The sequence below is a fragment of the Hippocampus guttulatus genome, chromosome 14 (genome assembly GCF_054856545.1).
Source record: "Hippocampus guttulatus isolate MCC_2025c chromosome 14, RoL_Hgut_1.0, whole genome shotgun sequence".
NCBI lineage: Eukaryota > Metazoa > Chordata > Actinopteri > Syngnathiformes > Syngnathidae > Hippocampus > Hippocampus guttulatus.
Window position 1 is genome coordinate 218,028 of NC_141274.1, and position 13,721 is coordinate 231,748.

Consider the following 13,721-nt stretch of genomic DNA (forward strand, 5'->3'; position numbering starts at 1 on the left):
AGCGACTTTGCGTCACGTCCGCGCCCGGTAATCCCGCACTCGACACGTCGCCGGCCGCCGCCGGCCGCCTCTTTGTTCCCGACGCTCGCGCGCGCCAAGACGAGACGACGGTACGTCGGGCGAGAGCGACTCGGAGTGAGTTCGTCCACGCACAAAACTCAACCCGGTATAACGGCGGGCCTTCCTCAAACCCATTCACAGAAAGTTGAAAGCGCGCAACTGTGATTTTGTGCTTCTGCGTTTCTTCAATTGTGACTCGTGGAACCAACGCCGGTCGAAAAGGGCCTTTCCGGTTCTTTGCGCCGCCCCTTTTGCCGCGCCCGCCTCGGCCACCCGGGGGCAATACGAGACAGACGGACGGCCACGCGATTCATTGAGACATCGCAACTCCTCTCAGCTCATCGGTACGCCACTAATAGGAGTCGTTCTTCGCGGAGCATAAAGAATATGTGACTGTGAGTATTGTTACAGTATATGCACGGTTTGTTTTCACGACGTAAGCGAGATGGACGTTAATTTGCATTCGCATTAAGATTACGATGTGTGGTTTTAAATGCGCAGCGTAATGATCGGCATTTGCGGTATTCTTGTTTGTTATTGTATTTTGTATCCATTTTTATGCTTATATTTTATTTTGTATTCGTAGTGTGTCGTTATTTTGATTTTATACTTTATCTATGCTTGTAACTCACATCCCTCGCTATCTCTGCGTTGTATTATTTTACTATTCTATTTTGTGTATTTTTTTAAATGTAAATGTTCATATTGTCCGATTTTAATTTGCATTGCCAAATCACAATGTAAAAGTGTCACGCAACATTCGTTGATCATTCATTTTACTCGATTTGATTTTACTGTCCTTATCCATCATAAACGAAAGAAATGTTCGGCGACACGCACACACAAACCAGGGGGCCGGGTGCTCATGCAAAACGGTGCGGCCAGATGTGGGAACACGTGGTTTCTTTCTCCAAACAGCCTCGCAGGCTTTTCCAGCACTTCCTCTCTTGCCGCAGCGCTCTCGCTCTCCTCTTTTCTTTCTTCCCACACACACCTTGACAAAAACAACTTTTGAACTCCTTTTTCTTGTGTTTGGGGGGGAAAAGCAGCCTTTTCCTTGCACTCATCCTGCAGTTTTGCAGCATCAAGTTGATCGTGACGAATGGAACGGCGCATGTGATGGAGTAATTCCTGTGCAAAAAGAAAAAGTGGGTTTTCAGGGAACCGGAGCAATGCAGTGAGTGGATGGGAGATACGACAAAGAAGTACAATGAAAGGTAATACCATCCAGGGTACCGGATGTACATACTGTATAGAATGCACGTGCATGTGTGCGTGAGGTGCATTGGAGCTGCCGCTTTTGTTTGGCCACACTGTGCGACCTGTGGAATGTGTGGGCAACAACTCGTGTCCCCCATCTGCTTTCACTTAACGGATCGCGTACGCGCGTGCGTGAAGACGTGTGTGTGTGTGTGTGTGTGTGTGTGTGTGCGTGTAACACAAAGACAAAGTGAGACATGCACGGTGCCATGCAATTCTACCATACATTATATAATACCACCAAGCTTCACTAGATATCATTATAATTGGATTAATTAGTGCAATTTAACTTTCTCTTTGTACAAAATTGGATTCTTGTCATAATTATGTCGGCCGTGGCAGTTGATTGATGCTCTATTTGATCATTTTTCTATGATTAAATCACGATTGAGCCCCACAAATCCTGCCTAGCAACAAGCATACTTCTTTTTTTTCTCTCGATTGTTCACGCGGAACGTCTCGCTAATGGCTAAAGTAGCATCGCCTTGTCAGTTATCCTTAAGTCGCACGCCCCCTCGTGGCCAGTCTGAGAATGCAAAAACATTTCCGTCGGCCTCTTTTCTGAAAAGGTTTAAATACGATGAGGCGACCGCGCTAGCATGCTAACCATTGCCGTTATTTACAACCCCATTCATAAGCAATGCAATTGGCATGACGGAGGCCTTCAGTATTCCACTCTCTCCTTTTAGCACAATGCAAACGCTTCGCACTCATCTTTGACGCGCAATAATACCAGAGGCAAAGTTGTGAACTAATTTTGTGCTAATAAAGACTCGGAGGATCTGTTTGGCGCGGCCGAGCGCGGTTAAAATGCTTGCCCCCGGGGCCCGAAGAACAAAAACTAACACCGAGTGCCGGAAAACCATCTCAGAGAAGTGACTGAATACCGCACACTGGCGGAACTGTGGACTTTTCTCTCGAGGTCACATTTATTTCTCGTGTTTTCCCCCCTTCAGACGACTTTGGAGAAGAGGAGGAGGTGCAGTCCTTTGGCTACAAGAGGTTCGGTGAGTAGTCCCCTCAATTCGCCACGCTTCAGACAACATTTCACGTGACTGGACAGAGATTTTATTTTTGGCAGCGACTGTTGCGTTTTCCTTCTTTTTATAACAACGCAAAGCATCTCGTGTGCTGCTGACACTGCGCCTTGGTCAGAGCACTTTCGGCGAAAAAAAAAGCAAAAAAAACATTCGAAGCCAAAAACAACCTCTTTAAGTCTAAATCTATGGCGCGTAAGGCAGGCAAGCTAATCGTCCCAGAATGCAATGCTAACAGGTGGCCGCTGACGCTAGCTCCGCCTCTTGAATCGCTTCTTCGCATCCAAATAGGAGTGAATTATGAAGGGGTTTCAATGGAGGCTTTTGCTTGTATTTTATGAGGAAAAATCACACTTTAATACTATTGTACTTTATTCAAGAACATTTTCAGTCATGGCATAATTCAACATGAATAAAACGTTTTGATCACACGATATGAAAGAAGAGCCATTGCGCCGTCTTTTCTGGTGTGCCCGCCCTGGCCGCCGGGGGGCTGTCTAAGACAGACAGAGGGATGTACTGTTCGTTGAGATGTCGCAACTCCTCTCAGCTCATCGGTACGGCACTAATATCAGTCATTCTTCTCAGAGGATAAAGTATCTACGATTGTGAGTACTGTACATGTTTCTCTTTTTCTTCAAACGAATACAGAAGCTATTTCAATATGAAAGCATTGCTTGTAAGTACAGTACTTTGTTAATGGCAAAGAAAACCTTTCATGGTCCATCACGTGTAAGTTTTATAGTCCTGTTCTAGCCCAAAAACAAAGTGTTAAACACACGCAGGCGCAACACCAGCAGCTCTTCCTTTGGTACCATTCCACTTGTCAATGCTTTGGAAACCCAAGCATAACAAAATTCATGAGTACAAAACCACACTGAGCACTGCTGCCATTTGGACGGACTCGCTTCCAAACCACCACGACCAAGAATTACACACAAGTTGTTACGTTTTTTTTTTCTTTCCTTTCTACTCAAAGGGTGACATATCATGGGCAAATTATGTTTTGGTTCTTTCTTCTGCGGTGCCTTAAGATGCGCATGACTCGACTCACACGTTTTTCAAGACACGAGCTGTCGTTCACTCATTTTCTTTTGTTTGTTTGTTTTTTTTGATCTGCTTCTGACATGCAGCAATAGGTTGTAATTCTGGATCTTTGGCATTTTTGTTTTGATCAAAGTGTTTCATTGACATTTAAATGTCACTTATCATGTTTTCCTGGTTTTATTTTGAAAGTGTACAGTTGCTGCCTTGTGCCTCATGTCACCCGCATCTCGTTTCGTTAACATCCAGCCGTCTATTTTTAGCGATGTCCGCTCCCCGTTTCGTCTGCCGGATTATTACAAGTCCTGTTGTTTAGCGGCATGCCCGCCTAGATTCTGAGCGGATTTTCAGGAATTTGCCGTTTCTGCCTCCGTCGATTCCATATCTGGTCTCGCCGGAGCGTAACTTGAGCTATTATCACATCAATGTAGCCCGTCATGCTTCACTTGTCATGCCATCCAGTAAGAAATGAGTAGGACGGAGGGCAAAAATCCAAGTACTGTAACCTCAAGTGCAACTTGAAAACACTTTATTTGTCCATACTTTCAACACCTTGAGGGTTTTGTACTGCGATGTTTTCCTATCGGTTTTATGTTAGAGTAGCATGTTTTTAGTCGTAGAAAAAAAATCGCTCGTTTACCCCCGCCCCCCCCCCCCCTTTCCATTTTTAAGGTTAAAAGACAAAGAATGAATTCCATCTGATACAAGTCTTTTGTTCTTCACTTGGAATCTTCGCAGCCATGTTTTCCATGTGTGCAGAATGTTTCTTTTCTTTGCTGTGCGTGAGAGAGAACATTGGGAGTTTTCACGAGAGCTTCGTTATTGCTGTGAAATGATGTCCAGAACCTGAGAACTTGCCGAGCCACTTCCTGCATTAAAAGTTGATTCAATGCAAACCTATGCACGCTGAGGCGAGGGAAGGGGGGTGCGCGAGTGGGTGTTGCGGGTTCTTGAGGGTCCGTGTCTGCGCGGGCTCCGCTGTGTCAGCAATGTGCCACGGGATTGGAAAAATGGAACTCAACCTGCAGTCGGGGGTTGTTTTGAAGTTATTTATTTCCGCATGTGCATGAGGTGGGCTGAGGTTGGGTGTGTCAAGGGACATGGTGTTGTTGTTGTGTGGGGGGGGGGGGGGGTCTGCTTTTGTCAGCTTTCCAGCTGAAGAGTCACATTCCTTCCCCGACTTATTTTTGGGAGCACCACAGTGAGTGGTTCTAATTTATGGTGACTTTATGAGCGGAAAAGAATGCTTTCAGTCTGTTACTGACGACCCCCATCTTTCGTCGCTCCTCCGACGTGCGCGTGTTGAGTTCATACGGTGGTACTTTTGTACTCGGCGTGTTTTACGATGCCGCTTGTGCCTAGAAAACCGGATCGCGTCGGGCGTTTCTCCTGACGCAGACTGCCGCCGCTCGGAGGCCATCGTTGTTGTGGTCAGCGCGTTTCCCCTCGATTTCAGCCAGACTCGTCAGGGCGACTGACCGCACCGCGTGCTTTATACCGCTTGTGCTCGTATAGGCTTGTAACAGCAGCGCGCTGACGTGAGCGCGACCACGCGGGGCCTATGCTGATTTAGCATCCTGACACGGTGGACCGCCCGCAACGTGCGACCGCATGAAAACCAAAGTGCGCGCCGCAGCTGTGATGAAATTTTTCAAAGCAAACACGACCGCCTGAAGAACGGCCCGCTAGCGTAATGCTAACATACAATAGAAAATGCTTTTGACTTGCTCTAAGTTAGCTTAGCCAGTCACAGTTTGAGAACTTTTCAAGCAATGGATATAACCGAACGCAACCGACGGAGAAACGCGCATAATATATCAATACTCACAGGCATATATTCTTTATCCTCTTTGAAACACGGCAAATATGACGGCATCTAATCGAGTGACTTGAGAGGAGTGGACGAGGAAGAAGCGGTCTTCTTCTTCACTTGTATCTGCCGGACTGTTTCATACTGCCCGGCGGTGGCAGCGTTCGCTCGTGAGTGTTTTATTCTTAACATTTTATCGATCGCTTGCTGGAATGGATGAATGGCGTTCCCGTTCATCTCAACGAGGAAAGATTATTGGCAATATCGGTGGTTTATGAACGTGGCCGAGGAGCGGGTCAAACTCATACGTCGAGGGACACGTCGAGCCATCTCGGATTGAAATTTGCGGTTGACCGGTGTTATTAGAGGTAGGGGGTTTAGTACAGGACTCGGTAGCCGATATGCCGCACTTTCTGTTTTTGTCGGTCGGTAGGTGCGCTGTTTTTCTTTGCGGTGGATAAGTGAAACTCATGAGCGGGACAGCCGTCATTTGTTCTTTTTCTTCTCCTACGTGTTTACACCATTTAAAATAATCACACCAATGCAACGGTTGAATCTGTTTTTCAAAAAGCGCTTGAGAATTGGCGCCTGCCACTTGTCCAAACATAAACTTTAGCTCGGGTCTCCTCCAGCTATCGTTTGGTTTCCCGTTAACTCGTCATCCGATATCGTGGAAAACAACAAGAAGGTTGCACAATCCGCAGACCCCTTTTGGAAACTTGCGCGACATCTTTTTGGAAGAGGCGGCAAGATAATTGCATCCATCCGTGGATTTTTTGCACTTGTTCGCCGCGCAGACGCCTGTTTGCTACTTGCGAATCAAGCACGGTGTTTAGAAATGCTAATCGGTACAAAGCCTCTATCGGCGTAAATACGGTAGTCCCTTCCGTAGCTCAACCGCGTGTGCATGTATTGAATGTGGAATTGGCCGCCGCGTCAACGAGCTGCAGATGCGCAAGACGAGCAATTAGATTTTTCTTTTTCCTTCTTGAGCGCAGGAACGCTAAGCTAGCTCTGCGATTCCAGCAGGGCTACGTCACGCTCATTCGTCCCGGCGCTCCAATGTTTCCACGTTAACATTCCCCGCAGCTGCAACTCATGCAAAGTGACTCCTTGCTTTGCTTTAACGTATGAGCTCGCGCTGTTATGAACCCGTACTCGCAAGTCAAAGCGGGCAAATGGGCCGGATAACGGTTCACATGAAAAGAGAAAAAAAAAGAGCAAGTTGGGGCACTTGCATCTCAAGGCACTACTGTCCATTAATAATAAGTAGAATGTAAGGTTCGCCAAGTGTGGGTGGGCCTCTACTACAAACAGAAGTCTGTATTATGCGCTTCCTTGTTCCTGAGTAGACGCGTAATATAACCACTAAAGTCAACTAAAAATGGTGCGGCGGGAATTGCCGTGCTCTGGCACTCGATGTAACATGGAATTGGAACACAAAGAGGCTTCACACAAAAATCACTCGACTGCTCCGTACAAGTTTTCTTTATGTTGTCATGGAAATTTCCACACAGCAACTGCAGAGTGTTCAGCGGCAAGGTTCTCCACATGGATTTTTTTTTTGTGGGGGGGTGGCTGTGGAACAGTTTCAGTTTTTGTTAAGCTCTTCTTATTACATTTAGGAGCAGATGTCATGCATCCAAGCCTCGTGTATGTTTCTGTTGTGTCTCTTTTCACCAGGAATCTATCATGAGTGGGAGCAACATAAAAGTCTCAAATTGTACAGCTCTTGGCAGCCACTGGAATTTTTTTTGGGGGGGGGGGGGGGAATTCGGTCCACGATGCCAGTTTCACTCGGTGACAAGAAATTTGGTCCGTCATGAGTCGGCCCACAAAAATGTTCAAAGAAGCCATGACCAAAAAGAAACAAAGTCTTCCAATTTGGTGCAAAGTGACATTTTTACAGTCATTTGGCTTTTTTTTTTCTCAGAGTGAACATTGTGGCAAAGTTTGATAACTCACTACAGTATAACCAGTTTCCGTCAGCATCATAAAATTTGGTAGGCATGTTAATCATGAGTTGACCCACCAAAGTCTCTTGAGAGCCCATGACTTAAAAACAACACAGGAAATCTACTTTGTTATTTTTTCAGAAAAATTTACCGTTGATAGAATTTGACCAAATGTCTTGTATGTGATTCGTAGACGGCTCCGGCTTTTAAGTTATGTTGTACAAAGGGTACGGTCTTGTCCAAACAGACAGTCCCCCCCCCCCTCCGAGACCGCAGGCGCTCATCTTGTTTACATGGCGTGTTGATGCCGCGCTGAAGTGAAGACAACAAAGCACTTGGGGGGCCTCTGATATAGCGCCCCCTCAAGGAATCTCTGTGTAAACAAGATGACGCGGCAACTGCCCGGCGTGACCGCGTCCGCAGCCGGAGCCCTTAAATGTAATGTTTGGACAGATGTAAGAGGCCAGAATGCCCGCGCCCTCCCGCCAACCTGGTGGCCCAAGGATGGAACGTCAGTTTCCCCAAATGGCCGATGACATTCTTGGCCCCGGGATTTGGACAAAAGTATTGAGACCAAATGGTCTCGACACCAAAGGCGGACTTGTTCTTCCACACCAAACTCATCCAAAGGTGACGTTTGGTAGGCATCGCTAGACCCACAAAAATGGTGGAGAATTTGGCCGCGTACTCGACGGACGGTAGCAACACAGTGGTGAAGTTTGATGAGTCGTCACAAAGCGCAAAAGCACGTTCGCTTATCAAAGCCGGTTTCATTTATCAACATGAAATCGCTAGGTCGGTCCGTCACCATGAGCCCTTATCCGAAAGCACTCGGGGTGTCGGCCATTTTGGTTTTAAGTGGCCTCGTCTTGGCCGTTGCCCCGCGGTCTCCAACCATGAGATCAACCACCTGTCCAGTGACTCACTTCTGGCCTCGAGATGTTGTCTTTCGTCTGGAAATATGTTGTCAATCATGTTTTGTTTTTTTGTGGGGGGGGGGGGGGGGCGGTAGACTGCATCTGGTGTTGGTCATATTCCAGAGTGCGGTCCTCACGTCACATCACTTTCAAAGTGTTTAGCTTCTTCCAAGTGCTGTTAGTTTAGTTTTGGGGGTGGGAGGACGGGGGGGGGGGGGGGGGGGTTGAATGTTCTCCAGCAGCCCCGGGACATGTGCTCCATTGTTTATATTGCATGTTTATTGGCTCGGACGGAGGAAGTAGACCTCTCCGCATCTTCGTCAGCATCGAAGATCTTAGGGAGTCGTGACAAAACAGTGAGAATGAGCTTGGCAAACACATGCGCTGCGCTGCATTTCTTTTAGCCTTTAATTGGAAATATCGATTTTTTTTTTGTAACGAGAGGTTTACATAATAGTTGGCCCGATAAGAGGCAGAGTAGGTTCTACTTCATACACACGCCGCTTGATTTTCTACTCCGTTTTTTGACCCTCAACTCTCCTTTTCTCGCAGGAATCCAGGAAGGCTCCGAATGCACCAAGTGTAAAAATGACTGGGCTCTGCGCGCCGCCATCGCCTTGCTCTACGTCCTCTGCGCCCTGCTCACCATCGCCGTGGCCGTCCTCGGTTACAAACGTCGGTGACACGGACTCATTGTCCGTCGCCGCCGTCACGTGATTTCAAAATCGGATCTTGGCTAGAGAATGACGCGTATCGTACTCTAACCCCCAAATCGTGTGTTACTTCGGTGCCGATGAAACACTTTTTCATCATTGGCAAACGTACCAAAATATAATAAAAATCCCGAGTGCCCGTCGCGTGCTCAAATGGCACGAGAATGCACGCTCGGTTCGTGTCGTGGCGATTGTTTTTCATTTGATCGCTTTATGCTCGTCCTCATTGACTTTGGTCGAGACCACCCCGGACCGCCCGCTCACCAATCGCAGCCGCCGGACGAGTGCCACGATAAATCGGAAGGCGTAACGGCACCGCGCGAGCGCCGTTTGCCGTCCGGGCGCCCGCGATGCTTCGACTCCGTCACGTCGACCGGATGAGCCGGCGGTGACGCGAATGGCTTCACGAGGCCCGACCGCAGTTGACGGCCGGCCGCTAATTTGTTGTCTTATGAACCGCCCTTTGACTCGTGGGTGTCGCGAACATTTTCGTGGCTTCCGTGTTGTCTTATCGCTCATCCACGCAGCGTAATTCCTCAAATGACTTGTTCCCGGTGTCGGGCGGACCAATTGCGTGAGAAAGGATCATTTCTTAAAGTGCCACGGCACCGGTTGAGAACGACCCTTCCGTAGACATCAAGCGCACCGCGCGTACTGTGGCGCCCTCTGGTGTTAAATAGTTTGTCTGATTGGCATGCGCTCCGATACGCACATCTGAAAGGAATTTCCACCGCGGCCTACTCTCGTCGTCTTCTTTTTCGTCAGTGGTCCAGAGAATGGATAGCGTCGCAGAGGGAATGCAGATGTACGGCGGTAAAATCAACGCCGTGGAGACAGACTTGAAGAAACTTGGTGAGTTTGGCCGTTCCGCATTTGTTAGAATTTGATTCAGACGCCGACCCCGGCGCGGAGCCGGAAGAGTCCACCGAAGTCCCGCGTCCTCGAACGCCGCGTTTTATTTTGCCCGTTTTACATTTGCCCTTCAGACTATCCGACGGGTGAGAAGACGCTCAACGCCACCGGCGACGTGGAGGCGGTTAAATCGGATCTGGAGGCGCTGCGGAGCCGGCTGAACGACATCGCCGTTCGCTCGGGCCGGAGCGGGGACGCGCTGGATGAAGTTCGGCTGAGCGGCGACGACGCGCGGGACGGCCACGCCTCCCTGCGGGCTTTGCTGAAGGGCAACGCCGACTCGCTGCGCGGCGTCAACCGGACGTTGACGTCCTACGGCGGGATGATCGGCGACCTCCGGACCGACACGGCCAGACTCCAGTCCGAGATCCAAGGTCGGGTGGAAGAGCGGGGCCGGGCGCTGGTCGGCATCGGCGCGCTGAATATCACCCAAGCCCGGCAGCGCGACGTGCTGAGCGCGCTGCAGAAGACGGTGGAGGACGCGGGGCGGGCGCTGCAAAAACTCAAGAATGACTATCAGACTCTCCAGCGGAGCGCCGGGCAAACCCGCGCGGACACCGATCGGCTCAAGGAGAAAGTCCGGAATCTTCAGATGTCGGCGGCCAACAACTCCGCGTCGGCGCGCTCCAACGGTGAAGCTTTGGACGATTTGGGGGCTCAGCTCGGCACGCTGGCCGGCCGGATCCGGAACGCGTCCGCCTTCGCCGAGGGACTGGATAGGAACCTGCGGGAACTCACGGACGACCGGAGGGACCGCGACAACGCCACCTCGTCCACGTTCGACAAGATGGAAACGCGGCTGGACAAGCACGAGAGCGACATTGAGCGCGTGACGGGCAACGTCAGCTTCGCCGCGCAGCTCCTCGGCTCCATCGGCTCGGACCTCGACGGCCTGAGGTCGTGCGCCGAGACCGTCGCGCGCCACTCCGACGTGCTCCTGGGCTTGAACGACGGCGTGGACGAGGCCAGGGCCCGGAGCGGGGAGCTGCGCGATCGGCAGGACCGCTTGACGGCTCGCCTGGACAAAGAAGTCGACGACCTGTCCGCGCTGATGGAGGAGATGAAATTGGTGGACGGCGAGCACTCGCGGCTCATCGCCAACTTCACCGTCCTGCGGGGTAAACCGTTGAGCCTCTTTGGCTATGAATGCAAGAATAGGGATTTTTTTTTCATAGAGCTTCACACGGACCTCCTAATTGTCTTTCAGGTCCACCGGGTCCGAGGGGCACCAGGGGAGACAAGGGGCCCCGTGGCCCGGTAGGCCCGCCGGGCCAGAAAGGCGATAAGGGAGACAAGGGGGTGCCGGGAACGGTCGGACCTAAAGGAGAGAAAGGCGCCGCTGGCCCGCAAGGCGGAACGGGTCCGAAAGGTACCCTCGGCTCCCGGGGCCTCCCCGGGAGCAAAGGGTCAAGAGGGACCGCCGGTCGACCCGGAATCCCCGGAGACAGAGGAGACCCCGGGGCTCAAGGCCTTCCGGGCAGAGATGGACTACCGGGTGCGCAAGGACCGCCAGGACCGCAGGGTCCGAGGGGAGCGGCGGGACCCGCCGGCTCAGAGGGACCGCGCGGGCCCGTCGGGGCCATCGGTCCCGCGGGTCCTCCGGGATTGCCGGGGTCGCCTCCGGTTGTTTTGAAGCCCACCGCCGCCCCGAAACCATCCCACGAGCCGCAGAGTGCGGCGACAAAGCAGCTTGAGATTCCGCAGCCTGCCTCCACTTTATCGGCCGGTTGGTTTGACTTTGGCATCCTTTGACATGAAAGCCCCTCCTTTTTGGGATGCGTTGCAAATGTGGCAAAAGAAGTAGCCGTGGTGTTCGGAAGGCTTGTTATTGAAGCATTTTGAAACGCATGCGACCTGCGACCCCTCGCTGCACTCCAGAACAAAACAGAAGCAGCGACGATAACTTGGTACAAGAAAAAAAAACTTGCACAATATTACGCGAGGCGTGTTGGCTGGACTCGAAAACGTGTTTCATAGCTTTGCTAGCGTTATGAAGATGAGTATTAATTCATAATGGCTGAAATTGATTTGATTTTCAGGGATGGCAATTTTCCGCGGATATGCGGAAATCCGCCGTTTTATTTCTTAAATTGATCATTTTTGTGAATCGTCTAAATCCGTTGAGAAAATTTAAGGGGGGGGGGGGGGTCAGGTATTTTATCGTCAAGATTTCACGAGCTCTCCCAATCAGTCTTTCCAGCTTCCGATTGTAAACAGCCCTGCGATTGGACGTGTATGATGTCTTACTTGTTGCGATTGGTCGCCCCGTCCAGGCCGCGCCCCTTTCCGCTTTTTTTTCCATCACTCGCCATTGCCATCCCTGGATTTTAGGCCGGGGCACAAGATCAAACGCATGCTCCCATTCTTGTAGCCAACATGAAACAATTGTCTGGGTCTCGCTTCTGGAAATCTGACATCTTTGGACTTTTGCAATGCACTCGGCCCATTTTGACAAAAGAAACGAGTAAAAGGCCCCTTCAAGTATCTCTACAGAGACGTGAAAAATTTGCCTTCGGTCTAATAACAAAAGTTGCTCGCCACAATGGCTTAGCGATCAAACAGCCGCTTCAACGGAACGATTTCTTTTTAGGTTGTCCGGCGGAGTTTCGGCCGTTCGGCGGCAGCTGCTATTACTTCTCTGCCGCCGCTCACCAAGTCAACTACCATGAGGCCGCCGCCTTTTGTTCCAACGTGGCGGCTCATTTGATCGTCATCAACAACAATGAGGAACAGGTGAACGCAAATACGCGTCGGTACTTTAGGGGCGGGGGGCCGAAATGATCCATCCGACGGGCGCGCTCTTCCGTAGGTGTTTGTGAAGAACGCGGTGACGGGCAAAGGCTTCTTCTGGCTGGGCCTGACGGACGAGGAAGAAGAAAACGTGTGGAAGTGGGTGGACGGAAGCGTACCGCTTTTCAAGTGAGTCCTCCTTGATCTTCGCCTCACTTTCCAAGACTCCATTCAGAAAGTAAAACGTGTTCCGCGTGCGGTCGGCCCTCAAAGCCAATGGAATCCGGGCCAGCCCGATAACTGGACGCGCGGTCACCAACGCGGCGAGGACTGTGCCGGTCTCATCCAAAACGGCAACTGGAACGATTTCTATTGCACCGAGCGCTTGGGCTTCATCTGCGAACGGAGCGCCGGCGGTCAGTATCCCCCGATATGGATGCGGTCGGGAGGGTTACTTGTATGTAGAAATGGATTCCAATACACCGCGTGCATACTGTATGTCTTGCGTCTTTCTTTTTTTTTTTTCTCACCAGATCCGCTTTCGTAGCATCGTCGTGAACGGCCCGAGGAACAGTCGAGCTCGCGCGACAGTGAAGATGAAGATGAAGAAGAGAGGACTTGATTTGCTAAAGCGGAGCACCGCTCGCAGGGACTGAAATGCACTCGGTGTGGTGCAAAAGATGGAACGTGCGCGCCTACGCGGCCCACCTTAGGTTGCGTTGAAGGACGTGAAGACGCGGATCATCGTTCCGATGCATTCGTCGGTGGAGCCGCCTCATTGGATCATCTTTCGCCATGTCGTAAATCTTTCTTTCGTTTCAAGATATACAATAGACGCAAGAACAGGAACCGGCCATTTAAAGGGAATGCTCAATGGGAGCTGTGCTGCTGTTTGAATGTACGTAAGTTGTTGGGGGGGGGGGGGGCGCAATGTGAAATGAATACACCATATGCAATGTCATATATGTTTTTGTTTTTCCCACCAAATATAGCATGTCTAAAAAGCCGGGCGCTTCTTGAATACATAATCACTTTATATATCAAACTGATATTTGCCAATTTCTGTATTATTCAGGGAATACTTTAGTTTAATCCGCGCCCTTTAAAATAACAATTTCCAACATTCATTACAATAAATTGTTTTTACAACGGTGTCAGTCTTGGTCTTCCATAACAAACTCATAAAATGATGACAAATAATGATAAACAATTTCAGCATCATGTCATAAGATTATGGTAGATCCACTTTTTTTTTTTTTTAACCATACAGGATATTATTTCTA

At 50.1% G+C, this 13,721-nt stretch overlaps 1 protein-coding gene across 4 annotated transcripts; it reads left to right on the forward strand.

The window, feature by feature from the left end:
• The first annotated feature begins 27 nt into the window (after positions 1-27).
• Positions 28-13,592, forward strand: colec12 (collectin sub-family member 12). 4 transcript variants are annotated; one of them, XM_086129120.1, is made up of 11 exons: positions 28-166; positions 283-1,277; positions 2,277-2,327; positions 8,636-8,758; positions 9,562-9,648; positions 9,783-10,826; positions 10,916-11,434; positions 12,299-12,441; positions 12,518-12,627; positions 12,712-12,854; positions 12,972-13,592. In XM_086129120.1, exons 2-11 carry the CDS (start codon positions 1,271-1,273, stop codon positions 12,983-12,985), a joined length of 2,241 nt encoding a protein of 746 aa, XP_085985246.1. In that variant the 5' UTR covers positions 28-166; positions 283-1,270; the 3' UTR covers positions 12,986-13,592. The 4 variants fall into 4 exon arrangements, with proteins under 4 accessions (XP_085985246.1, XP_085985247.1, XP_085985248.1 ...); XM_086129121.1 differs by having other exon boundaries at positions 28-135; XM_086129122.1 differs by lacking the exon at positions 8,636-8,758 and having other exon boundaries at positions 28-1,277.
• The last annotated feature ends 129 nt before the right edge of the window (positions 13,593-13,721 follow it).

What these genes read in the sequence shown, in the direction of transcription:
- colec12 (XM_086129120.1), top strand. An exon ending in CTTTGGCTACAAGAGGTTCG is followed by an intron (nt 2,328 to 8,635) that starts GTGAGTAGTCCC and finishes CTTTTCTCGCAG; the next exon opens with GAATCCAGGAAGGCTCCGAA. An exon ending in GGCCGTCCTCGGTTACAAAC is followed by an intron (nt 8,759 to 9,561) that starts GTCGGTGACACG and finishes CTTTTTCGTCAG; the next exon opens with TGGTCCAGAGAATGGATAGC.